Genomic DNA, 25,372 nt, shown 5'->3' with positions numbered 1-25,372 from the left:
GTGCATGGATGGACATTCAGCCCAAAACTTGGTGATTTCTTTGGGCTTCTAGCAGAGTTACTAATAATTTCCAAGCCCTAAAGCTGAAGGATATTTGTCTCAAAACAGAGGTAAAGGATATCAACAAGTCAAAGGCAAACACAACTACAATTAAATCCTAAGCCATAATTTTCGCAACACATCAGGGATCCCATATACACCACATTTTGCTGCCTCATTTGAAATTATTCAAAAGCTTAACATTATTCTAATATCCAAAATTATTTGAATTTCTATTATAAACTTAATGCTTAAAATCGAGAGTATAGCGGCTACGTCTTTCACCCATAAGAATGGTTGCATCATATGGAATTCCTCATTTTAGTAAAATTAAGATGTATGTGAAAAGTACTGAGTAAATTGGATCATTGTTTCCTAAACTTTTCTAATGCTTAACGATAGGGGCGGAGCCAAGGGGGTTTAGGGGGCTTGGCCCCCTATGCTTTATCACCTCATTAGATCATATACATTTTCACCTTGTATTTGAGATAAAAATATTGATTTAACCCCTCTAATTAACAATTTTGCTACACTTTGACACCCCCCCTCTTAAGGAAGAGGTGGAGGTGACCGCGGTGAACGCTCCCGTGTCGATCCCCGGCAAAACCCAAGCACAGAAACGTGATGGACTGATGGAGGGTGGATCTTGGGCGCTTGAGCTCTCTCCCACTTTTCTACTTGTTCCTGGATCCTGAGCTTGGGGAGAGGTGGAGAATGGGAGAGGGAAGTATGGGATGGAGTGAGAGGAGATGAATCTTAGTTGAGGGGTCTTATTGAGGTGGTTTCCTGTGTTAATATAAAAAATAGACTATGCGTGGGTTCAAGGGACAAACACACTATGCTAAGAAGATATTAACAGAAATAATTTAGAGGTCACCTCTTTTTTTAATATAGTGGCAGCTCCGCAGCATGTTTGTTTTAAAAAAAAAGGCCGTTTCAAGAAAAAAAAAAGAACAGTTTTACGACATTAACAAAAACAATGCCATATTTGATTGTACGAAGAACGACCTTTGTACAATCTCGTCTCCCAAATCTTCTCCATAAGTAATCACCGGTTTGGCCAGCAATACTGCGGTTTTGGCATTCATTTCCCTATATAACAAGGGTTCAAGAATACTTGTAGTTCTACAACTCGTAGACGACTTTAGTTTATTTTTCCCAGTCTTAGCTCCTCTACAACTTCTTTCTGCACGGCACATACACACACTTTATAGAATACATTAATCAAGGGCAAGATATGGTCATCATGTTACTCCTTAATTCTTGTGCCCAACTCTAAAAACAACAAGCATTATGAATCGGATGTAGCACCAAAATAAACAAAGATACTCCTCATCTGATCTGTATCAAACCATAAACTATACCTGCTGTCCAACACCCCGAGGTGGAATTGAAAAAGATCCTCCAGATCGGCAAGACTGTACAGACGTGCTGCGCCTCCTCCCACTCCCACACGACTCCCGTCTTCCTCGACGACCAAGCAACCAGCATCCGGCTGCTCGTAGCTGCGCGTGCTTGTGTTCTCTGTAACGTTGCTCCCTCTACGGATTTTTTCTCCTCCTCCTGTCTCCTGATTCAAAAAAATCTCTTTGCTTCTTCGTGCGTGTGATAGAGCAACCATATCTAGAAGATGGACATAGAGTACCATGAGGTGAGCAGTTCGTCGAGTTCCAAGAAAGATGTTTGCCTTTTCTGCTTGGGTCATTTTCGACGAACTTTGTAATCGATTATGGCGGTCGATGCAGGAGTATGTGAGCAATCCGAGTGGCGTGCAGCTCTTCACGTGCCGGTGGCTGCCAGCGTCCTCCTCGCCCAAGGCGCTCGTCTTCCTCTGCCATGGTAGGAGCTCTTGTAGCCACCGGCACAAACTCTTTCTCTGTCTCATAAGTGTGATTTCTAAGACTTTTGTCACTCTCTTAATGTAATATAATCAGTAGGGGCTTACCACTACTGTTTCATTGCTAGGAAAGCGTCTTTAGGACCGGATCAAATAACCGGTACTAAAGGGTATTAAAAAAAGAAATCCCACCGGCTTGAGCCTGAGCCGCACCCTGCCCGAGACCGAGCTCGGACTGCCGTCGCACCCCTCCGCCCCTTCGCTCTCGGCCGCGCCCGCTGTCGTGGCCTTGCAACCCGCGCCGCTGAACCTCACCTTGCGCCCCGCTGCTGCTCCTCACTACCGGTGAGGGGCGAGCGGAGGGGGAGGGGAGGGAAGGCAGAGGAGGTGCCGGCCAACCTCGAGAGTGAGAAGTGGAGGGAGGGAGGGAGGAAGGTGGCGGCCATCACCAGGGAGGGAGGGGTTGGCCACCGTCGCCGGGGGGAGCTGAGAGTAAAGGGGAGAGGGAGAGGGCTGAGAGGAGAGGGAGAGGGTGAGGGAGAGGGGAGGGGGTCGGGAAGATAAGGTTAGGAGCTCCACCCGGTACTAAAGGCCCTCAGGCACATTAGTAATAAATGACCTTTAGTACCGGGTGGAGCTCCCAACCAGTACTAAAGGGGGTCACAGGGGCTCCTAGAGAACTAGACGTTAGACTCGGTACTAATGCTAGTACTGAGTCAAAAAACAACCGGTATTAAGAGTTAGGACTAATACTCAGTTTTTCAGTAGTGTTTCATAAAAAAACAAACTCAACCCGTTCTAAGCTTTGAATTTTTCTCATTCGAAGATATTGACTTTTCCCCCTTCTTCTTCGATCTTCAGGTTACGGTGCGGAGTGCAGCGAGTTCATGAGAGGTACGGTACTCCCGGGCTTTCGTGCTCGCGCTATCCCTCTTGTTCTTTCCTTTAATTTTCGACCTGGAAATTATTTGAAGACGGGCGTACATGTAAAAAAGCTAAATGATGTTTCAGTTTCAGTCACTTGTTATTTTTGTTTATCTTACGTCAACCATGACTTCACATTCGTGCATATCTATCAGAAATTTAATGAGGCTTCGCGCTGTAGTTAAAAGAAGTAAAATGCAGAACCTCACAAGATATTGATTACAAGAGAGGAGTGGTTGGCATAAAAGAGAGAGGCATGGGGAGCTGTTAATTACCACAGAAGAATAAAGCCACTTTGTGTTCTTAGGTGAATTCTAAAGTAGAAGAGATTGCCTTATTTTCGAATGTGAAACTATGAATGCTAGATGACTAGATGCATTGCTCTGATGAATTAGAACTATTCCATGTGTTTTTATACCAGCCGCTACGGTTCTATGGCCAGGCTTCTATTAAAGCAGCTGTTTTCTGGTCTGTTGAATTGAATTTACCCATGCATATTTCTGGAAGCATGTGCACCCAACCCATCACCCATATTTTCTAGAGATACCTTGAGAAGGCAATACCTGGTTGAGAAGCACAGTTAAGGTTACTTAGTTCGTTAACATTGCCCTAAATTTGGTGTTAATACCTTGCTTGGTAGATTATGATTTAGAGAAGTTTTCGCAGGAATTTGAATTTCATGTCCGTCATATTTGCTCTTATGTGTATACGATTTCATTTTTTTTAATTAAGGAAATTATCCGATCTTGAACATTTGCAAGTGTCTACGATCGTAAAGAAATAAATCCGACCATATAATCAGAAGATACATGAGTACTTAGACTCCACTCCTTAAAACGAGAAACAAGGAAAACAAGAAAGAAAGAGACTAAGGGCCTGTTTGGTTTCTCCTGCTTATGCATAAGCAACTTAAAAATAAGCAAATAAGTTGCTTACGAACCAATCAGTCTTGCTTATAGAGTTGCTTATGGGGTTGCTTCTTATAAGCAAATAAGCAACACAAGATCTGCTTATTTTGCTTATGAGATGCTCTTTACCTCCCTACCCTCATTTACTCCCCCTTTCTCTCTCCCCTCGTCCGCACTCTCTCCCCTAGATCCGCGCGCCGGACCGCCGCTCGCGCCCCGCTGCCGCCGCCAGCCTCGGCGCGCCGCTCCCGCCGCCAGCCTCCGCTCCCGCTCCGGACCGCCGCTCGCGCCCCGCCGCCGCCGCCGGCCTCCGCGCGCCGCTCGCACCCCACCGGCGGCGGCGGCCTCCGCGCGCCACTCCCGCCCCGGCCCGCTTCTTCTGGCGCCAAGGGCCAGGAGCTGGGTAATTTTTAGGGGTAGAGGGAAATGGGATGGCAGGGGCAAATATGTCAATAGCAGTCTCATTTAATGCATATAAGCAACCCAAACCAAACACCTAGAGCTAAAAATAAGAAACTACAATAAGCAACTTTAAGTTGAAGCAATTGAAACCAAACAGGCCCTAAGAAAGAAAACTAGAAAGACTAAGGGCCTGTTTGGTTTGAGTTGCTTATTATAAGCAACTTAAAGTTGCTTATTTGGAGTTGCTTATTTTTAGCTAGACTGTTTGGATACCCTTGCTTATGAGCATTGAATGAGATGGACATTATCATATTTGCCCCTTTGTTGCTACCCCTCCAATTTGCCTCCCCACCCTTCTTCTTCCTGCACACGCCCGATCCCGACGTTCCAGGTCCCTGTGCGCGGCGAGCCAGAGATCGGCGGCGTAGGAGAGCACCCAGCGGAGCGTGGGGTGGCAGGCGGCGGGCGGGAGCGGCGGCGGGTGGTGCGGAGGCGGGCGGGCGGGAGCGGCGGCGGCGGGCGGGAGTGGCAGCGAGCGGGCGGGAGCAGTGGTGGGCGGCGGGGAGGCGGGCGGTGGGCGGGCAGCGCGGAGGCGGGCGGGAGCGGCGGTGGGCGGCGCGGAGGCGTGCGGGCGGGAGCGAAAGCGGCGCCATGCCTGAGTGGTTACGGGAGAGAGGAGAGAGAGAAAGGGATAGGGTGCATTGAATAATGGTAGGAGGTGTAAAGTGCACCTTTTAGTCCCCATAAGCAACCCAAGAGTTGCTTATTTGCTTATGCAGAAGCAACTTATAAGCAACTCTATAAGCAAGAGTGATTGGTTCATAAGCAACTTATTTGCTTATTTTGTACTCTTGCTTCAACTTTGCATCGAGCCTTGTGCAGCAACTAATCCTTCACATATGCTATTTTGCTATTTTCTTAGAAACTTTAAAAGTTAGATCATCATGCTTGACAACCCCTACTTCCTGATGCTCTATAGTCGTGTAGCAACTGCACGTCAATCTCTATCGTACGCTCTAGCATCCCTGCAAGTGCACTAAAACAAACCCGAGCACCGCCACCCCTCCAAGCTGATCTTGCACCTCAAGAGGAACGTAACGTCGCGGCGGAGAGAGCCGCCTGCCCCGGTCGCCGCCAAGGCTCAACCACGGGAACCCGCCGGGAACCGCGAGCTGCACGCAGATCCGGCGTCCCCGCGCGCAGATCTGGCCGCCCATGGAGTGGATCTGGTCGGGAGCCAAGTGAACGCCGCCAGGACAAGTAGCAAGGATGGGGGGAGAAGAGGTTTGAGAGGAAGGGGAAGAGCGAGATGGCCCCGCCGCCACCTTCCCCGCTGCTGGCCAGACTTCTGGCGAGCAACTCTAGCGGCGGCGGAGGACGGACGAGGGAGACAGGAAGGTTGAGACGGGGCCGGGGGAGCCACCCAGAGCGGACCGAATTCCTGCATACGATTTCATAATGCCACTTCACCTGTTCAAGGTTCAAACCATCTGTCTTAAGTTTAGACGAACTTTGGCAAAAGATAGTTAAAAATGAACCACAATTGGAAGATACTTTTGAGTCTTGATAAAGAAAGCTGATGATGGCAATGCAACACCTTTGAGGTGTTTACCTCTACATTTTTTTCCCAGTAGCCAGTCAGATCTCAAAGCTACGCAACAACAGAGTTGACAGTTACCTGAAAATGAGAGATACACCATCCATTATCTAAAAAATGATAATGAGATTGTAAGGATCTAGAAACTATTAACCGATGCTCGGGATACCATTTGGCAGTTAATAATGAGAGATGGTACTATTGCTTGACTTAAAAGGTTTTGTTGTTCTTGGTTTCATTTAGCTCAGAGAATTTCAATAAGCAGGAACTGGGAGATGCTCGACCTTATTTTGAGTTGGAGGAGTTGCCATTGTTTGCTATAGCCCACAGATATCCAGAAACTTTGGTCCTGATTTGGCTTTGAGGTGTCTTGTACTCCTTCCTATTACCTGCAAATCAAAAGCTAGTAGAAAGGTTTCATATTCGCAGATATGTAGTTTACAGTGTGCCACCGATTTAGTTTCGGTGTTAGGGCAATCCGTCCTGGAACTGGGCTAGATAAGGTTTTGCTTGGTCATAATTTTGATTTGGGACCTATATATCATATGCCAAAGTTTTCAATGCAATTCAGCTTCATGCTCAAAATAAAGATAAGGATATGCAATGTTCTGAATTTACAAGAATATATGACAGTATACGGGATTTTTTTAATTAAGATTTAAGAACTAAAAGTGAGCCTTGACAACACACAAATAATGGTGGTCAAGGCTCAGTATTTTTAGTTTTTATTACGTACATAATAGTATAATAAGAGTATAAAGCACTCAAATCCTTGTGTCGCAGGAATCTTTCATTTTAAATGCTGCTAGTTGCAGTTGCATGTATTGTTGATGAGAATAAGATCACTTGAATTGATGTCTTTTTCTCAAAAGTTATTTATGAACTGATGTATTGACCATTGAGCATCAATGTTCATGAATGTTGGTGTCTGGTTACTTGAAAAATGTGTGTTACCATGATCCCTTCTGTCTAATGGTGGGGAACACTGTTGCCTGGCAGAATGTGGGATCAAGATGGCCACAGCAGGGTATGGTGTGTTCGGGATCGATTATGAGGGCCACGGCAAGTCCATGGGTGCCAGATGCTACATCCAGAAGTTCGACAACCTTGTGACTGACTGCGACCAGTTCTTCAAATCCATCTGCGGTAAAAACATATTTCACTTTAATCGCTGCCAAGACCTTGTAATGCAACATATGATCTCTACATATATTTTGCTTGACTCAGAATAGCAACTTAGTTTCGTGTCTCACATTTTAATGTGTCCTCAAATTCTTATGGATATCAAAGTATTCATGGGTGGAGCCGTCGTTCTGCAGAGATGGAGGATTACAGGAACAAAAGCCGGTTCCTGTACGGAGAGTCCATGGGTGGAGCTGTCGTTCTACTGTTGCATAGGAAGGATCCAGCATTCTGGGATGGAGCAGTCCTTGTGGCGCCAATGTGCAAGGTCTGTCCTAAGTCCTATGCTGCTATCCTTAGGCTCAATCCCCATGAATCTGAACTTGCTGCTTGGTTGCTCAAGTCAAGTGTGGACTGTTTGCGTGATTGCAGATATCAGAGAAGGTGAAACCGCACCCTCTTGTGGTCTCCTTCCTGACTAAGGTGGAGGAGATAATCCCAAAATGGAAGATTGTCCCGACCAAAGATATCATCAACTCCACATTCAAGGACCCCATCAAGCGTGAAAAGGTAACTAAAATCTTGGAGCAACTCTGTTGATGGCTGCAGTATGTATTTTGATGGTGTTTCACATGATCTTGTGTCATCTGAAGAAAACATGAATGTTATCTCATCAATAGTTTTTGGAAAACTATACTCACTCGAAACATATAGCAAGTTCAGACATTATCGCTGAATTAAGTTCTTCTGTAACCATGAGCAGGTCAGGAAGAACAAGCTCATCTACCAGGACAGGCCCCGGCTGAAGTCTGCGCTGGAGCTGCTCAGGACCAGCATGGATGTGGAAGATAATCTGTCAGAGGTCCTCTAACAACCTCTATCTGCTAGCAATATACAGAATGTGTTAGCTTTCTCAATCCAGATTTTTATAATTTGTAATTTATGGATATGTTTCTGCCAGGTGAGGGTGCCATTTCTGGTCCTGCACGGCGAGGCCGACACGGTGACCGACCCGGAGGTCAGCCGCACCCTCTACGAGCGCTCAGCCAGCACCGACAAGACCATCAAGCTCTACCCAGGGATGTGGCACGGCCTCACCGCCGGTGAGCCTGACGAGAACGTGGAGCTGGTGTTCTCTGACATTCTCGCATGGCTCGACCAGCGCAGTCGCCATTGGAAACCTGAAGAACGGGTCAGACCTCCACTAGAGCCCGAAAACAAGCACCACCAAGAGGCGTCCAAGAAAATCACCTGTGCTACCAGCAGCAATGGTGCAGAGAGTCCGGTGCCCGTGTCACCACACGGCCAGCCTCAGTGTGGCTGCAGCTTCCTCTGCGGGCTCGGTGGCCAACCAAACCAGCACCAATCTAGGATGTAGATATTCAGAACAATCCACCCATCAGCATAAAAGGTTTCGGTGACTAACGACATGATGATCATCGTGATTAACATGTACTCCAAAGGAACACTGGAAGTCAAGTCACAACGATGGCATTTGAGATACCTGAATTTCAAGTATTTCAGTCTTCCATAGTTGATACCCGAATTGGTGACTGAAAAATTCAGGTACCCAACTTTTTTTTTTGGTCATCGGCCTTGGTCTTCTTGGGGGACAAGAGGCCAAGCTCGCTGACCATCTCGTCGCGGCACCGCAGAAGGCAGGTGATCCCCTTGCGGGTTCCTTCCTCGTTTGGTTTGCTTGCAGCTCCCTTTTTTTTCCCTCCATACCTTTTCTCCATCCTAAAGCATATTCCACATGGAACATGTAGGACATCATGGATCCACAGGTAGAACTGAGGTGGAAAAACACTGACAAGCAACACAATATACACCTATACGCATAGTAGAAGATCAATTCACATCCATGGTTCAACCAGCACAACACTTCACAATGGGGCAACAATCATCTCATGTATGGTTTGACATTTCAGCTCTATCATCTCCACCACCAATCCCAAGCCTAAAAGAAACACAAATCCAACGAACCAACTAAAACCAAGGAAAGCCCAAACCTTAAGATCTATTCAGGTCAACCTTCCATCATATATTCTTGTGAATTCACAAAATTGCTGAATTTTATCAAAAGATTAGAAACAGGTAAATAAATCGAATCTATTGGCAATAACGAGAAAAGTATGCAGAACAATAATGGTCATACAGCCACAAATAACCTAGTAATGAAGGACATGTTTTGCACTAATGAGCCCATCACACAAAATAAAGTTATCCACAACTGCTCTGGAGAAATTTATTTCACTTATCCCAATGAAATTATTTCAAATAATCTCAAATTGAGAATCTTCAGTGAAAAATATGACCATAAATGCTTAGAAAGAAATAAAAATTAGCCTTGTGAAATATAAAACAAGCACCATTTAGCTCTAATCCAGTAAAAGTACAAACATCACTTGCAGCGTGAATCTTTCACAAAAGTTTTAATGAGGCTACTGTTATTTCATAAGATATATGCAATCGCCTTTACAGATTTACGATTTAGTAGTAAGAACAATAGAGATACATATTATCTTGGAGAAGGTAATGATCAATGAATAAAACAAAACAGAAAGTTGCAATGCCAATTGAGCTATTCATTTCCTATTAGGATGTTCACACTGGAAAAACAATAAAAGAAAGCACCACAGAATATTTTCATACATCAATGGCCAAGCAATGACCAAATAATTTGACTACTAAACACATTAAAATGCAGCCTGTTTACAACTGAAAGACAGTGATCTAAATTACAAAATAGGTGATGGATTTCCTAAACATTTTGAGCATATATTCAACCAAGATGGTGACAAGAGAACATACACATAGAAGAAGATAAATTTACATCACCTATTAATCAAACACCTCAGCTTACAAGATATATTGGGACAATGTATTGTTCAACATTTCAGCTCTACTATCTCCACCACCAATGCCCAAGCCTATGAGAAAAAAAATGTCCAGTGAATCAATAGAAAAGAAGTAAAGCCAAATTGATACAGTAGATCAAAGGTGTGATAATCAGATTCAGGTTATCCTTACTGTAATGTAACCATGTAAACTGAGAAAATTATTAGCTTTTATTATTATGTTATAAATGGGCAAGAAAAAGAGCCAAATCTAATGCCAAGTACACAGCAAATCACTGAGCAACAATAATCACCCGCCTAGTGTTGAGCAACATGTTTAGATTCCTTAGACAAAGAGACAACATTGTTCTACCTATCCCAAATGAACCTTATAAAAATGAGTTAAAATTGAGAAACTTCAGTGAGAAAATAAAATGAGCACAGCCACTTAGATGCAGCATGTTATTTTTACTTCAAGTAAAATTTGATCCTGTAGATGAAAACATTATTTAGTTCTAACCCAGTACAAGTGAACACATCACCTACAGAAGTATTAGTCCACAAGCTAACATTGATGCCATTGGCTCAGATTTTTTTACTTAATAACAAGATCAATATTCAATAGAGATAAACAATATCTTGCAAAAAAACATAATGAATTCCAAGTGTCCCAATCGAGCTACTTATTTAGTATACTGGATGGTTTAAGTTTACTTAAATCGAAGTATTGCCATTTTCTTAATGCTTTTGGAAGCTGATGCTGAAAGGCTGAAAGCAGGTGTTCAAGAAGCACCATTGAATATCTTTTGCATACATCAATAGCCCGGCAATAACAATAAGAAATTTCTACTAGGTTCATGTATTCAAGATTAACGACTGTATGAAAAATTACTTTGCCATGAGTTCACCAACTTGAGAAACAGATAATAAAATTAAAACGCATATGTTTAAACTGCTAGTCAACGCTTGAGCATATGAACAATATTTCAATTATCATATAGAAAAAATAGTTGGATTTGATTACTTCTGCAACTAGGGATGCAAGTTTGTCTTTTTGTAGGTCATTGGGTCGACACAAAACTCATTTGAGTGAACTAATCCAGACTTCAAAGCAAAGAAAGTGGGATAAAATCAACTAGCTAACTAACCACTACTAACCCATTTGCATTGCTACTTGCAACTGAAGACAAAGCTATTACCTGCTGTATAGAAACTTGTGTAGGGATAATAGGCAGTAAAACAATCACCGTCAAAAAGTTTTGTGAACTGCAATGACTCAAGCTGTATCATGTAGATGCCCATATTCGTACAAATAAAAAAGGCATTGCTATCCTCATCAAACCCCAAAATCGTTGCTGACCGTATCCTTATTGATGGACTTATGGAAAGGAGTTTGTCTAGTTCAACAGTTTTCAATGGCACCCATCTGCCAAAACCATCTGAGTTGGTCTTCCTCTCCCACAATTGGATGCCTAGTTTTGACACAGTTGCAAGACCAAGCTTGTTATCTTGTGTCCTCAAGGCCTGAAGGCCTGAATTGTTGGTAACATGTGCGTCCTCTGGCTTCTGAATTACAGATAGACTCTGGCCATCCAAATCAAACTCAAGTATGTCGCTAGTCCCCGATAGCATCCAGTAAATTTGATTCCCAACTAGGACGCCAGGCTGATGTAGAGACAAGCGTGGAATAGCTGTTGAGCAGACATTACCCCATTCACGAGACTCCGATTCATATAGGCAGGCGGTCGCAACCGAGCCGTGGAGCTCAGCATGATGCACCAGTACCAATTTGAAGGGGATCAGGCGGCAATCACCGTGCACGTGGCCGTCGCCGGAGGAGCTCAGCACGGCGCCTTTGTAGACGTGTCCTTGGTTGAACCCCGGCGGGAAAGGCACGCGGCGCCGGGTGCCGGTGACGGGGTTCCACACGACGGCCTCGAGCTGCGCGCGGTCGACGAGGAGGGCGAGACCGTGGCGGCATCCGAGGAAGCTCAGGTGGTCGCCGTCATCTTTCCGCGGCGCGGAGAAGCGCGCGGCGGGGATGCGATCGGGCCGGCGCAGCGTGGGCACGAACTCGATGTCGCCGTCCTCGTCGGCGAAGAAGCCGAGGAGGGGGGGCGCACGGTGGTGGGCACGGAAGCGGCGGAGGAAGGCGGGGTCGGAGAGGAGGCGGCGCCAGCGCTTGCAGACGAGTGAGGCGCGGGGGACGGAGGACGGGAGCGGCGGGAGGCGGAGGAAGATCTCCCGGTGGATGTCGTCGTTGTCCGGCAGAGGCGCTGGCTCCGGCTCCAGCGCCGGCGAGGTGGTACCCTCGCTCATGTGGACAGCGCCTGCTCTGCGGCGCTGAGTGAGTCCTGAGTTGGCCGGCTGGCCGGCGCGTCGGCGTCGAACGGCGGCGGCGACGGGCGAGGAATGTGGTGGACGTGGACTGCGAGCTGGCGTGTTGGGTTGGGCTCCAAAGTGTGAGGTTGATTTCCTCTTTTCTTTTTACATGATGAGATTGGTTTTTCTGGCCTCTCATGATCTTTTCTTCCGGACACAGCAGCAACCACTTCATGCTTCTATAGCTCTACTAGCACTATCAACTGAACAGGAAGTGTCAATATTTCACCAGCACACTAACCAAAACGAGCGGCAGTTTCAGATTGTACATCACTGAACATAGCTCCAATCCAATCCAGTAGATTAGAAAATTTCAGAACAGTCAGCAAAAGATTTAGGTACAAGTTGTAGAGCCAGGTAACATTTGTGTCCATATGTCCATTCCACAGCTCAGGGACAGAAAGCGGAAGATGACTAGATGACCATATTCCACACCTAAGCACAGCTCAGCTCCAGGGGTAACAGTGCAGTAGAAAACACTGACAAGTGAAACACGTGCATATATCAGAGGATAGATTTGCACCAATTGTTCAACCAACATTTCAGAGTATATCGTCTCCACCGCCATTTCCAAGCCTGAAAGACAAACGTTAACAATAATCATATTCGGACAAATTATTCTTGTGCAAATTGCTAGCTTATATTTATAAGTTGGGCGTAGGTAAAAGAAACCAAATCAAACCCCAGTAATTATAGCAGGTAACACATGGATTCTTGAGCAGGAGAGCACCACCCACCCGTGGTCGCTATCACGTACCAAGGAGCAAGGAAGTCGCCGGTGTCGTGTGGCGAGATCCCTTCCGATGCCGCCGGTGGCCTAGCGCGTCGCCATATCAGGGGAGGTAGTCACCGCGGGAGCACGAAGATAAATTTCGAAGGTAGGTGGGTTGGGGTAGCCGGGTAGGGTCAAGGAGGAGGAGCCTTGTCGTCCGCCGTCGCCGGAGAAGAGTGGCCGATCGACAGCGGGTGGGAGAAGTGCGGCGGTGTGAGTGGAGCAAGCCAGGGGTGGGCCGTGGGCCGTGGGCCGTGGGCGAGCCGCGAGGAGCTTCCCCATTGAGGGCCCATATGTCAGAGAGCATGAACGAATAGCAATCGATCTGGCTCGTTTGGGCCTCAAGGATCTGCTTTCGCCTTAAAGTTTTGATATTAGAGCCTTTTTCGTCTGTTTTGGGCAGGGCCTCAAGCACCTGCTTCCAGGAAAAAGGCCCAATAATTCCACGCTCAAAGGGGAATTTCCAAAGGAATCTTTATTTATTTCAAGACGAAATATTGTTCCGGTCTCTGCACTGAAATTGTGCACTCAGCCAATACAGATCCAACAAAAGAAAGAGGAAAGAACTTTGCGCTCGCGGCGGTGACGAGTGGAGGCACATCGCATTCGAGTCGGAGATGGATCGTCTTCTTCCACTCCGGTCGCCCTGGTTACCATACGGCTGGTTGCCCCGCATCGAGAAATGGAAGTCTGCCTCATCGTTATCTGCAGGAGCATGATGCGAACCACGCATATTGAGACGGTGCGGTTGTGCCTGTCGTTGTCGACATGGAGAGATGGATCGCGTATGGACACGCTCAAGTGATGCTTCCTGTGGTTTTCCTTTTCTTTTTGCACAGGGGTGACTTCAGGCCTATTCGCTTCAGCTTATAAGCCGGCTGAAAAGCTGAAATGACTGTTCATTCAGGGATGGACCTCCCAGCCTCCCTGGTATGCTGCCTAGTTGCACAAAAAGGGTCGCCCGGCATAGGTGAGGGTGGTATGGTGACTTTTTATACGCGCATGACATGTTTAGTTACTTAATCTACATAATCAATACATTTTCAATAAGGTTACTTCCCATGTACTACTATACATTTTCAATAAGGTTACTTCACATGTACTACTATGTATTCTCAGGAAAATATATAGTATCGGTAGTAACTTAGTCAAGATGGTACTAGTTTATTTGCTATATTATCTTGTAACGGAAGTTTGCATAGTGTGAGAAATGCAACTGTGCAATTAACTAATCATGTAGTATACACTAAAGAGTCATGTGGATTTGTTTATCTTACAAATATTCTAATACAATTCATCCATGTGCTACCAAATTACGTAAATTTGCAAAAGAACAGCCGAAAGAAAAACATTTATATGCATGCAATTGCCTTTCTTAGCAAATGTGTTTTGAAACAAAAAAAAACTGCAAATAGTCATGTTCTAGTATCATGTATATGCAGGGAATGATTTAAGATGACCATTAGGAATACCAGAAAGAATATTTTCCCTTCCCATACATATGGATTAGATATAATCAACGCTCTAAAATCTACACGAGTCTTACTCTATGTTCAAATGCGTCGGACCATATAACAATAAAGGAAGTAAGGTAAGATCGTTGGAGTATTAGTATGTTCAACTTAACAAAGTACATGAGCCCCATGTATGGCAATAGAAACTAAAAGCTTAAGCTGCAAATCACAACTAACATTTGGTAGATACAAGTGCCGTAATTAGAGTTGTAATTTGTCATATCATAGTTTAGGTTAATTCCGACTCTTTCTTACCATATAAATTCTAACATGTTACAATAAAAAAGAGATGTATAACAATATTTTTTCCAGAAATATCACCTAACCGTTGCTGATTCTATTAGAAGCACTTTTTAAACTCCCACAACTTCTCTGCAAGGCTAGACCACCAGCTGCAAAAACGCTTTACTTGGCATGCCGTTTCCCGTTGCAGCAACGATCTCCAACAGTACAGCACTAAAATAAGCCAAGATAATCGCCATCTCATTCTCATCTGTTTCTCAAGCCATAAACTATTCCAACAGTCCTGCATCCAGAGAAGAGAAGGTAGATGGCGATGATGCCAGATGATTGACCAGATCAGATCGGCGAACACCACCTACTACCCACCCCGTATTACCGTTGCAGAGAGGGTGGTGCTCTGCTCTGTTCTTCCCGCAACCGCAACGCAACGGCTGAGGCCAGCGCTGACCGCAGAGGATCTGGCGATCCCTTCAGCCACGTCCCGCCTCGCCTCCCCTGGGCCCTGCCTATAGCCCTATACCCAGCCGCACCGTGTTCATACGGCACGTGTTGCGCCTCCTCCACACGCTTCCCCGTCTCCCACCGCTTCGTCCTCCTCCTCCTCCTCCTCCTCCTCCCTGTCCCCTCGCCTGCCTGCTCGATCGCCTCCCTCTTTCTGCACATGCAGGTGCTCTCTCTAACATTGCTCCCTGCGTATAGTTGATTCTTCTTCCACCGAGCTCTGGTTCGGGAAGGCGTTACGGATTAGCTGATTCTGAAGATGGACGTACAATACCATGAGGTGAGCAAAGTCGGCTTCTTTTTTCCTTTTCTCTGTTCTTGCTCTTTGGTCGGATTGCGTCGATGGCGTTTCAATCTGGTTTCCTTGTCTAGCTCCAAAAACGAAGCGTTTGTTGCTCGTCATTAAGTCTGCTAGGTTCTTCCTCAATTAATTGCTTCCTGCGCTCCTGTTCGATGATTATTCCCTCTCTGACGGTCTTCTTGATCGAGCATCGTCTGATGGTCGCCTCGTCGACGATGTCTGCCGCGCGCAGGAGTACGTGAGGAATCCGCGGGGCGTGCAGCTCTTCACGTGCGGCTGGCTGCCGGCGTCCTCCTCGCCCAAGGCGCTCGTCTTCCTCTGCCATGGTAAGTGCCCATCGATACACTTGGATTCCTCTGACCATCAGCTCTTGTCCAACGCGTTCTAATAAGCTCTGAATCTTATTGTTTTGGCTAAAGTCACCAACGCAAGAATGCGTTGTTTGTTATGTTCAGTTTTCGTACTAGTAGAATCATCAAAGCAAAAGGGGTTTGATCGAACATTTCTTTGAGTGGTTTATTCATGGATAGATATTGACCTTTAATTTTCTCTTCCTGCTTGTGTGTTCATTTGCTTCAGGTTACGGAATGGAGTGCAGCGACTTCATGAGAGGTGCGCTCCAGCTCTCGTGCTCATGCCGCCATTTTCTCATGCTCTTTCCTTATCGGTGCGCAAACCAAAGAGGATCATCAGGTCATGCATGATTGGTTGAAAAAGCGAAACGATGTCTCAGTTTCACTAACTCTTGGTGCGTCTAGCATATATCGGATTTAACTTTGCTTCTTTTTATCTTGCATCATCTCCAAGACTTGACATTCATGCTTATCTATCAGAAATGGTTCTAGTACCATTTAGACTAATAAACTCTTCTAGATGTGCAGTACGCGTTAATTTTACCAGTTAGCCAAGCACGGGAATAGCATGGGACACAACCAAACCGTCTTCTTTCCAAGCACCTAAAGCATTTGCCCCGACATGTTGGTAGAATTATCCATCTTCATGTGTCATCTAGAATAAAACTACTAGCAGGGGCCAAAGAGCATTGCAAGTACACACTCTTCCTGGCCTTAGGATTCGTGGGCAGTCCAGAAGTAAGGCTTTTTTGAATTTATTGTCGGCGACATAGTGTAAATGATAGTAAAAGACAGAACGTTAGAAGACGTCTAGAACAGACGCGGAGCGGGTAGAAAAAAGAGAATGAGACACTAGGAGTTGTTAATGAGCACCCAAAAAGCATGAAACCACTTTGTGCTCTTTAGTAAATTCTCCAAGTATAGAGGTTGTTTTGTGCTTTCAGAAAGGGGTATGATTGAAACTATGAACGCCGATAAGAACTGAAATGATAAGAAATCGCTAGAAGTAGCTGTAGTTCTTGGATGAACTGAACTATTTAATGTGATGATATTAGTTGCTGCTACGATTCTAGGAGTGAGCAGGCTTCTATTAAAGGAGCTGCTGTCTACTAAATGGTATGCATACACCCATATTTCTGGAAACATGGGCACCCACTGTCAACATCCCTAAATTTGCTCATGATACCTTGTCGGATAGGTTCTGATTCAGAGCACTTTCCCCAATTGTAAGAATTTTTTATCTACTTTTGTTTTCCATCTTTGGTCTCTTTGTAGATACGAGTTAAAAGTGCTGCTAAACCTGCTCAGGATTTTACCCTGTGTTAAATTTCGAAGAACTCCACAAAAAATATAGTAAAGAAAGTTAGGTGGTAGTTATCGATACTCCTCTGGCTTGTAGCACTTGTGGTGTGTTTTTGTTTAACCACAATGGGGAGATACATTTTATAAAGAAGTCTGATGATGGCAACGTGACACCTTTGAGTTATTTACCTCTAATATTTTTTTCAAGTAGTCAAAGCCACGCAACAATGAAGTGACAGTTAATTATACAATATTGAGATATAATTTTAGGCTCCTGCCACAGTTATTGCCTGTCTTAGAAGCCTTACCGATATTCTTGGTATAATTTGGCTCACATGAAGTTTCAGTAAGTACGAACTAGAATGTTTCCTTTAGAGTTTTCATGATTCGGATCTGTAAAAATAAACCTACGTTCTATATAATCCAAATAAACATAGATGACATAAACATCTCGAATCTTTGGTCCTGCTTATGCTTGAAGCTGTTCTGGTTTCTAGTTCTTCTGCAAAGAGAAAATTGAAGGTTTCATTTTGATAGTTATAGACTTATGCAGTTTGCAATGCTGCATCAATTTACTTTCGGTGTTACGGAACTGGATAAGGTACGGGGTACGCATGACACATGCTTGGTCATAATTTTGATCTAGAAATAGGAACCCATTATTATCTGCCTTTGTTTTCAATGCAAGTCGCTTTCGTGCTCAAAAGAAAGGCAAGAACAATTTAGACTAGTGAGCTACCATCCAACAGCCTTTGTTTCCCTGATCACTTCAATAAACAGGCATCTCGTTTTTAAATGTTGACGTGGTCCTTTCTTCATGATCTCTCTTACCTTACGTCAACTTCACAAATTTCAAACCCCAGAATCCATCCATCACTATCCTTGCATTGCTGAGACTTGTACATCGTCGCTTCTGATTACGGAAAAGCTAGTTGTCTGTTGCGTGTGTACAGTGACCAAAAGATTGTGGGGCTTCATGTCTGAATCAATATTTCACCAAATTAAGCCACTTTTATTCTATATTTCCATGGACCATCAAGCAGGTGGCCAGTGGATCCTCTGAAACACGCTGTTCCAGTCAGGGGTTTGGGTTCGCAATAGAACAGGTGCATAGAAACAAGACACTTTTATACTAATTAGAACTGACACCAATTGGTCCCCATGTAAGGTTCACTTGGCAGCTAGTTTTGTAACATGAAGCTTTATTGAACCGGGGGTTGCAGTTGCAGGTGTAGCACATGTAGCCCAAACATATTACTCGAACCTATTTATTCATATCCTTTGGCAATGCCATAGGTCCCATACGATTCTTGAATGTAACTTGGGACCCGGCCTGAACTCTCAGAACTTAACAAGTTAGTCGTGTACAAAACGGCTTACTAGCTTATTAACCTGGTGAAAGTATACATCATTTTTGAACGAACCAAGGTAAACATCATAATGTATCCACATTCCAAACACTGAGCAATTAATGTGCTCGAAGCTTGATTTGTTTATACTAGAATTTTATGACAGACATAAGAGGATCATACTTCCAATTCCATATCATGTATCAGGATATGTGAAATTCTGTGGTGTTTCATGTTCAAAATACTGTCAGTGTCAAACTGATCAATTTTTTTCCGTTCAAAATATGATCTATTGACTATTGATCATTGATGTTCATGAATCACTGCTGCCTGACTACTTTCACTTAAAAATGTTGGATGGCATGATGCCATGTCTAATGGTGGGGAACATTGGTTACTGGCAGCATGTGGGATCAAGCTTGCCACAGCAGGGTATGGTGTGTTTGGGATTGATTATGAGGGCCACGGCAAGTCCATGGGTGCCAGGTGCTACATCCAGAAGTTTGAAAATCTTGTGGCTGACTGCGACAGGTTCTTCAAGTCCATCTGTGGTAAAAACATATTTCTAGCATTCTCTTTAACTGCAAAAGCTTAAAAAGTTTCTAACAAATTTCTAGCATTACTGACTTTTACTTCAATTGCCGCCGCAACTTTGAACTCAATTGAAAAATGTCATCACAAGTATATAGTTTAAGAGTTTACAAAGTTTCATTTCGTTCTAGATATATCATTCTCTACTTAGATAATAGCTAAGTTTGGCATAATTCTTTTAAAAAACTCAGTTTGGCACAGCACAATTTGAAGTCTACTAATTCATGGGAAACATTGGGTAAACTCTTTTGCAGCCATGGAGGATTACAGAAACAAAAGCCGATTCTTGTACGGCGAGTCCATGGGAGGAGCCGTGGCTCTACTGCTGCACAGGAAGGATCCGATCTTCTGGGACGGTGCAGTCCTTGTAGCGCCAATGTGCAAGGTGCCGTATCATACTGAACTGCCATGAACTATGATTGCTTGGTTGCTGAGGTGTGGGTTGTCCGCAAAACTGCAGATATCAGAGAAAGTGAAACCACACCCCGTCGTGATCACCCTCCTGACGCAGGTGGAAGAGATCATCCCGAAGTGGAAGATAGTCCCCACCAAAGACGTCATCGACTCTGCGTTCAAGGACCCTGTGAAGCGCGAAAAGGTCAGTAAACATGAACTTTCTGAATTATTGTTTGCGGAACAACCATTGGTGATCTGAAACATTAGGAAGATTGAGACTGTCCCTGAATTGAGTTCTCGTGCAACCATTTGCAGATCAGGAAGAACAAGCTCATCTACCAGGACAAGCCCCGGCTTAAGACAGCACTGGAGCTGCTCAGAACCAGCATGGATGTGGAAGATAGCCTGTCAGAGGTACTATAACCTAGACTAAATTTTTCGGGGGGGTGTTTGGTTCCTTGAGCTAAAGTTTAGTCCGTGTCACATCGAATATTCGGAGGCTAATTAGGAGAACTAAATATGAGTTAATTATAAAACTAATTGCGCAAATGGAGACTAAACGACGAGGCGAATCTATTAAGCCTAATTAATCCATCATTAGCAAATGTTTACTGTAGCAAAATGACGAGACGAATCTATTAAGTCTAATTAATCCATCATTAGCAAATGTTTACTGTAGCAGCACATTGTCAAATCATGGACTAATTAGGCTTAATAGATTCGTCTCGTCGTTTAGCCTCCATCTGTGTAATAGGTTTTGTAAATCGTCTACATTTAATACTCCTAATTAGTATTTAAACATTCGATGTGACATGTGCTAAAAATAAGCAAAACCCCCTTCAAACCGATTTGTTTCCATAAGATGGGTTAGCTCTGTCAATCCAGAGATGTGACTACTGTTGGCTGTCCTTGAATTTCTTGCTATGTTTCCACCAGGTGAGGATGCCATTCTTCATCCTGCACGGCGAGGCCGACATGGTGACCGACCCAGAGGTCAGCCGAGCCCTGTATGAGAGGGCAGCCAGCACTGACAAGACCATCAAGCTCTACCCAGGGATGTGGCACGGCCTCACCGCCGGTGAGCCCGATGAGAATGTGGAGCTAGTGTTCTCCGACATTGTTGCGTGGCTTGATGAGCGGAGTCGCCATTGGAAACCTGAAGAGCGGGTAAGGCCTCCATCTGAGCCCGAGATGTTCCACCAGGTGGCGCCCACGAAAATCACCCGCGTCGCCAGCAGCGGTGGCACAGAGGGTCCGGTGCCGGCACAAGGCCGGCCTCAACGGCGCGGCAGCTTCCTCTGTGGACTAGGTGGCCGACCACACCAGCAGCAATGTAGGATGTAGATAGAAAAAACACTTCCATTGATCTGTTGTTCACTATGAACTGTACATGGCATAAGAAACAGGTCTGATGGTGATGTAAACAGTGTACTGAACTTGATGCTCAATAAAATCTTGTTGCATCACCAGAACTGCTGTTTGTTTCAGAGTAGTTTCTGAGTTCAGGAGAGTCATCATCTGCATCTCAACAAAAGAACTAGACACATCAAAGCAGGGCATACACTTGCAAAAACATGTGATTTATATCTTATAATGCTATGCTCTCAACAAAGAATTAGATCATCCAGGTTTATCTCCAACAATTCAACTGACATTTTTTTGTATAGCTGATGACTGAGAGAACTGAAAACAATTACAGGAAAAAAGAATAGCATTACAGCAGCAACCAAGGTATTTCAGTAACACATTCCCAATGAACTACGCGGCCATAGCTTTGTCAGTAAGGAGAGTAACCAAGCAGCTAGAAGCAGGCCACCAAAATTTTCCTGAGTCTCATGCTCCTTCGTCCTAACCTTGCTGGTTTCCGGTGGTGGCGGCACTGTCTTGGTCGCCGAAGATGCGCTTCCGGAAGTCAGTGACCATGAGGGGAAGTCCCTCGCGGAGGGGGATCTTCGGCTCCCACCCGAGGAGCTCCTTGGCGCGGCTGATGTCAGGCTTGCGCTTGTGTGGGTCGTCCTGGGTGTTTTGACGGAACTCAATCCGTGCATTCGGGTCAATAGTGTCCTGAACAACCTTGGCAAGCTCAAGCATGGTGAACTCGCCGGGGTTTCCAAGGTTGAATGGGCCAATGTGCTCACCTTCCATCAGCTTCATCAGACCCTCAACCTGGGAGAAGACCCAAATCAGCACAACGAATGCAATGGCATGCTGTATTACTAACCGTACCATAGTTTCTTGTTACAAATAATTCAACCAGCCCACTTCTTTCAACAGTGGGCTAATCCACTAGAAAGCCAAACTTGCGACTATTGTTCTACCAAGTCTTTTTTCAATAATCTGATAATGTTGGGAGTAGAAATAGACTTACCAGATCAGAAACGTATTGGAAGCTCCTGGTTTGCTTACCATCACCATAAACCGTCAATGGCTCCTTCCTCAGGGCCTGTAGCCACATAATTGCATATAGTCAATTTTTCCATGCAACAAGATCAACTGTAAAATATTTTGGGTCCTGTAACTAGTATAATAACAATAGTTCTTGTATTACCTGAGCAACAAAGTTGCTGACAACACGGCCATCATCAATGCACATGCGAGGGCCATATGTGTTGAAGATACGTGCAATCCTAACCTGGAAACAGCAAGAAATCACCAAGATGAACATCTATTTCCACACAGATGAAATGGAATTCCAACCAACTAAACCAACAATTTGATGGCAAATTACCTCAAGGTTGGCACCACGGTGGTAGTCCATGGTCAATGTTTCAGCAGTACGCTTACCCTCGTCGTAACAGCTCCTGACACCTGTTATCCAGAAATAATACCCATCAGTAAAACTCACAAAGAGCAGCTAAGACCTTCCCTACTTAGTAAAGCATCCAAACAGTATCCAACAGCCAACAAATACTACGTAAATAGTTCAAGTGCTCAACAAACTTCCATCATTTCTGTGGTCTGCTCTCTTGATTATTTTAGGTGCCTTGGTTGGTAGATGTTTGGTTAGGCCTAATTGGCGAAGTATAGTTGTGTTCCCCTCTTGCTCTATTGAAAAGGGATCCACAAAGTGGCCCTCTTGGAGAAAATTCCACCTACCAACATTGACCCTTTCCACCAAAAAGAATCAAAGCATGCAAGAGCACACGCAGCTAAGATTCCGTAGCCAGCATCTCCAGAGGGTAAGATCCCAAGATTCCTCTCTGTCTATTGCTTATACAAGACTTCTTTCATGCAACAGTATGCTTCAAGTCGGGACCATCACATCACTATTTACTGAATAAGGCTCATTTCTGCTTTCTACTGCTTGGGGTAAAAAAGAAGAGCAAAGATCTGGCAACGCGGAGCTTTCCTCTTTGCAACAGTAAAATTGTCCAAATGGCATCTCTCCCACCCTTTTTCTAGGTTAGTTCATTCCCAAACCATATCACTAAATTGCTGCTGAGTAACAAGGTTCAGGACAACCCTGCAGTACTCTCTCAAATGAAATACAAAACCATGACAAAGAAGGAATGCGCATGAGAGATCATTCATTTCACGGCTCCCGGTTCCCCGCTAAAAGCAAAGATCCGGCTATTTGTTGCCATATGCATGATCCAACTAACAACAAGCGAACCTCATCATGCTAGATCCCAAACAAAACACAAAACATCAAGCGTCAACAAGGAATTAATTTAACAGAGTATAGAAATAGTTATTACCGATGGGATTGACATTGCCCCAGTAAGTCTCCACCTGGGGGTGCTGGAGGGGATCACCATAGACCTCGCTGGTGCTGGTGAGGAGGAACCTGGCATTGATCCTCTTCGCCAATCCAAGCATGTTGAGTGTTCCAACCACATTGGTCTTGTGCCATCACAAAGGTTAAGGCTAACACAAACCATATCCGGAAAGTAATTACAGGCAAAACACTGGATCAGTCACCCTTTTGACTTTACGACATTGTTACTCCTCAATCAATTGCAAAACAAGTAAAAGCACAAGGAAGTTTCGTGAAGTGAACAGTAAGCAAAGTCGCTTGGAAAGTGGAAAGGGCAAAAGCCATTCTCAACTTTTGTGTTGTTGAAATGCACCCTTTATGTCAGAAATAAGCAAACTCCAACTAACCCAGATCCAGACACAACTTGCGCTTACTTTCTGCTTCCATTAACAGATCATGAAGCAAAGTAAAATGGATCCCAACAGCAACTATTGCTAGTACTTTTTCCTATTTCAAACGCGCCGAAAATGCAGTTAGCATTCAGAAGGAGACAAAACCCTGTTTCTTTAATGCAAAAAATAAATGGTTTGGATAAAGAAATGATCTGAGCACTCGAGATCTTGAGTTTTTATCTCAATTATCTTAGTTTAACTGAACATTTGACGCCAGATTCAGAGATGCAAACGAAGAGAAGAAAAGTCTTCGTCCGTGAACGAAAAGAACGGATTTTTATCATACGGCAGCGTAGCAGACAGAGATCTGAAACGGCCAAGCTCTGCCTGTGCTTTCCTTCAATTGAGCAGAAAACTCCAAAATTCACTGCAAAACGTGGCACAAATCCCGAGCTCGGACAAATTCCCCTTCCGTCCCATATTCCTATTTCAGGGACGGAAACGGAATCTCAGGAAGGTATTAAATCAGTGCTCGCCAGATGCATTGCGGGAGTAACTGATAAACCCGCGTAAAACGAACAAATTCCCCCAGCAAAAAGCAATATACTAGAAATCAAATCTCAACCACGCAAAAATCCAAGAACAATAAAATCCTTTTGTTTGGCACGAAAAGAAAAAAAAAGACGCGATCGCGATCCAAGCATCAATGAATCATCATGAACGAAAGGAACGGAGCGTAAGGAATTCATGGCGAAAGGATATGATTGTCTTGACGGGGTTGTACTTGTAGTGGACGGGTGACGCCGGGCACGCGAGGTGGTAGATCTGGTCGACCTCGAGCAGGATGGGCTCGACGACGTCGTGTCGGATCATCTCGAAGTTGGGGTTGCCGAAGTGGTGCACGACGTTGTCCTTGCGGCCCGTGAAGAGGTTGTCGACGACGATGACGCTGTCGCCGCGCTCGAGGAGGCGGTCCACGAGGTGGCTCCCGACGAAGCCGGCGCCGCCGGTGACGAGCACGCGCAGCGCCTTGCGCTTGAGGCCCAGCGGGACCTTGCCGCCCACGAAGTGCCTCGTGGACGCCAGGTCGCGGTGGTGCGCCGGCTCGACGGAGAAGCGGGCGAGCGGGTTGCTGTTGTGGTGGCTGTTGGAGGAGGAGTAGGAGGCGACGGCGGCGCCGGTGGATGAGGAGGTGGACGGGGACGCGATGGTGATGACGGCGGCGGCGATGAGCATCCCGGCGAGCGCGAAGACGGGGCGGTGCTCGGCGGCGGCGTAGCGCGCGGCGCGGGGCAGCCACGCGAGCGGCTTGGACGGCTTCGCGGAGTAGCCCCCCGAGCTGGCGCCGGCGCCGGCGACCGGGGACGCCCCGCCGCCGCGGTAGGTGAGCTCGGACGCCATCCCCCCTTCCCTCGTAGTAGCAAATCTAGGCGCCCCCCGCTCGGCGAAACTCCTAGGGAACGTGGCCGGGACCGGGCGCGATTCGGACAGGGCGGGCGGGGGTGGCAGCGGTGGCCGCGGCAGGAGCCGAGGTATTTATGGGCGGGGGAGCGGTGGCTCGCCGGAGGAGGGAGCCGGGGACCTGGGCCGTTGGATCCGCGGTGGGCGGCGGGGGATGGAGTCTTCGGGTGGGTGGGGCGCGATTGCGAGTGGCGGACGGGAGGGTTTGACTGGCCGGGGTGTGTGTGTGTGATCAGGTGCGGAAGGGAAGCCGCCGTGGCATGTGCGCCGTGGCGTGCGTGTCAGCCAGTCGAGACTCTAGACAACAACCGCGGGTGGGGCTCGTCGGTGGCTATCTCCGACTCTCCGTAGCTGGACCGACGGTGGGGACATGCCGCATGCGCCACGGATTGCGACTATGTTTGGAATTTTAGGTGGGGTTTGGCTCAAAATTTGTACTGAGGCAGAGA

The 25,372-nt window shown here is 45.7% G+C and overlaps 4 protein-coding genes across 7 annotated transcripts; 2 read left to right on the top strand and 2 right to left on the bottom strand.

Annotated features, from left to right (window-relative positions):
- Window positions 1-1,439: 1,439 nt before the first annotated feature.
- On the top strand, window positions 1,440-8,207 carry LOC101784306 (caffeoylshikimate esterase). Its single transcript, XM_004963778.2, has 8 exons — window positions 1,440-1,690; window positions 1,785-1,878; window positions 2,738-2,770; window positions 6,707-6,853; window positions 7,027-7,157; window positions 7,262-7,399; window positions 7,593-7,691; window positions 7,791-8,207. Exons 1-8 carry the CDS (start codon window positions 1,670-1,672, stop codon window positions 8,205-8,207), a joined length of 1,080 nt encoding a protein of 359 aa, XP_004963835.1. The 5' UTR covers window positions 1,440-1,669.
- On the bottom strand, window positions 7,445-12,209 carry LOC101772398. Of its 3 annotated transcripts, none has more exons than XM_022825407.1 (5): window positions 10,869-12,209; window positions 9,671-9,762; window positions 8,334-8,569; window positions 8,081-8,196; window positions 7,445-8,010 (listed from the first exon to the last, which is right to left on the bottom strand). In XM_022825407.1, the coding sequence occupies exons 1-2, from the start codon at window positions 11,986-11,988 to the stop codon at window positions 9,692-9,694; spliced, it is 1,191 nt and encodes a 396-aa protein (XP_022681142.1). In that variant the 5' UTR covers window positions 11,989-12,209; the 3' UTR covers window positions 7,445-8,010; window positions 8,081-8,196; window positions 8,334-8,569; window positions 9,671-9,691. The 3 variants fall into 3 exon arrangements, with proteins under 3 accessions (XP_022681142.1, XP_022681141.1, XP_022681140.1); XM_022825406.1 differs by having other exon boundaries at window positions 7,503-8,010; window positions 8,662-9,762; window positions 10,869-12,208; XM_022825405.1 differs by having other exon boundaries at window positions 7,503-8,010; window positions 8,334-9,762; window positions 10,869-12,208.
- A 2,881-nt stretch (window positions 12,210-15,090) lies between these two features.
- LOC101771318 (caffeoylshikimate esterase) lies at window positions 15,091-20,890 on the top strand. 2 transcript variants are annotated; one of them, XM_004962263.4, is made up of 8 exons: window positions 15,091-15,361; window positions 15,615-15,708; window positions 15,962-15,994; window positions 18,791-18,937; window positions 19,232-19,362; window positions 19,438-19,575; window positions 19,689-19,787; window positions 20,310-20,890. In XM_004962263.4, exons 1-8 carry the CDS (start codon window positions 15,341-15,343, stop codon window positions 20,715-20,717), a joined length of 1,071 nt encoding a protein of 356 aa, XP_004962320.1. In that variant the 5' UTR covers window positions 15,091-15,340; the 3' UTR covers window positions 20,718-20,890. The 2 variants fall into 2 exon arrangements, with proteins under 2 accessions (XP_004962320.1, XP_012700245.1); XM_012844791.2 differs by lacking the exons at window positions 15,091-15,361; window positions 15,615-15,708; window positions 15,962-15,994 and adding an exon at window positions 15,998-16,130.
- Window positions 20,891-20,937: 47 nt separating this feature from the next.
- LOC101771995 (UDP-glucuronic acid decarboxylase 2) lies at window positions 20,938-25,036 on the bottom strand. The gene is made up of 6 exons (XM_004962265.4): window positions 24,225-25,036; window positions 23,072-23,219; window positions 22,102-22,181; window positions 21,922-22,005; window positions 21,742-21,816; window positions 20,938-21,539 (listed from the first exon to the last, which is right to left on the bottom strand). Exons 1-6 carry the CDS (start codon window positions 24,861-24,863, stop codon window positions 21,222-21,224), a joined length of 1,344 nt encoding a protein of 447 aa, XP_004962322.1. The 5' UTR covers window positions 24,864-25,036; the 3' UTR covers window positions 20,938-21,221.
- Window positions 25,037-25,372: the final 336 nt, after the last annotated feature.

The sequence above is a fragment of the Setaria italica genome, chromosome III (assembly GCF_000263155.2).
Source record: "Setaria italica strain Yugu1 chromosome III, Setaria_italica_v2.0, whole genome shotgun sequence".
In the NCBI taxonomy this organism is placed as follows: domain Eukaryota; kingdom Viridiplantae; phylum Streptophyta; class Magnoliopsida; order Poales; family Poaceae; genus Setaria; species Setaria italica.
The sequence above is the reverse complement of the archived record's forward strand: the minus strand, read 5'-3'. Positions and strand labels throughout refer to the sequence as shown.

What these genes read in the sequence shown, in the direction of transcription:
- LOC101772398 (XM_022825407.1), bottom strand. Translation starts at nt 11,988, where the DNA reads ATGAGCGAGGGTACCACCTCGCCGGCGCTGGAGCCGGAGCCAGCGCCT. An exon ending in CACAAGTTTCTATACAGCAG is followed by an intron (nt 9,763 to 10,868) that starts GTAATAGCTTTG and finishes TTTTTCTCATAG; the next exon opens with GCTTGGGCATTGGTGGTGGA.
- LOC101784306 (XM_004963778.2), top strand. Translation starts at nt 1,670, where the DNA reads ATGGACATAGAGTACCATGAG. An exon ending in GTGCAGCGAGTTCATGAGAG is followed by an intron (nt 2,771 to 6,706) that starts GTACGGTACTCC and finishes GTTGCCTGGCAG; the next exon opens with AATGTGGGATCAAGATGGCC. An exon ending in TGGAAGATAATCTGTCAGAG is followed by an intron (nt 7,692 to 7,790) that starts GTCCTCTAACAA and finishes TGTTTCTGCCAG; the next exon opens with GTGAGGGTGCCATTTCTGGT.
- LOC101771995 (XM_004962265.4), bottom strand. Translation starts at nt 24,863, where the DNA reads ATGGCGTCCGAGCTCACCTACCGCGGCGGCGGGGCGTCCCCGGTCGCC. An exon ending in ACAACCCCGTCAAGACAATC is followed by an intron (nt 23,220 to 24,224) that starts ATATCCTTTCGC and finishes TTGTGATGGCAC; the next exon opens with AAGACCAATGTGGTTGGAAC. An exon ending in TCCAATACGTTTCTGATCTG is followed by an intron (nt 21,540 to 21,741) that starts GTAAGTCTATTT and finishes GTCTTCTCCCAG; the next exon opens with GTTGAGGGTCTGATGAAGCT.
- LOC101771318 (XM_004962263.4), top strand. Translation starts at nt 15,341, where the DNA reads ATGGACGTACAATACCATGAG. An exon ending in GTTCTTCAAGTCCATCTGTG is followed by an intron (nt 18,938 to 19,231) that starts GTAAAAACATAT and finishes ACTCTTTTGCAG; the next exon opens with CCATGGAGGATTACAGAAAC. An exon ending in TGGAAGATAGCCTGTCAGAG is followed by an intron (nt 19,788 to 20,309) that starts GTACTATAACCT and finishes TGTTTCCACCAG; the next exon opens with GTGAGGATGCCATTCTTCAT.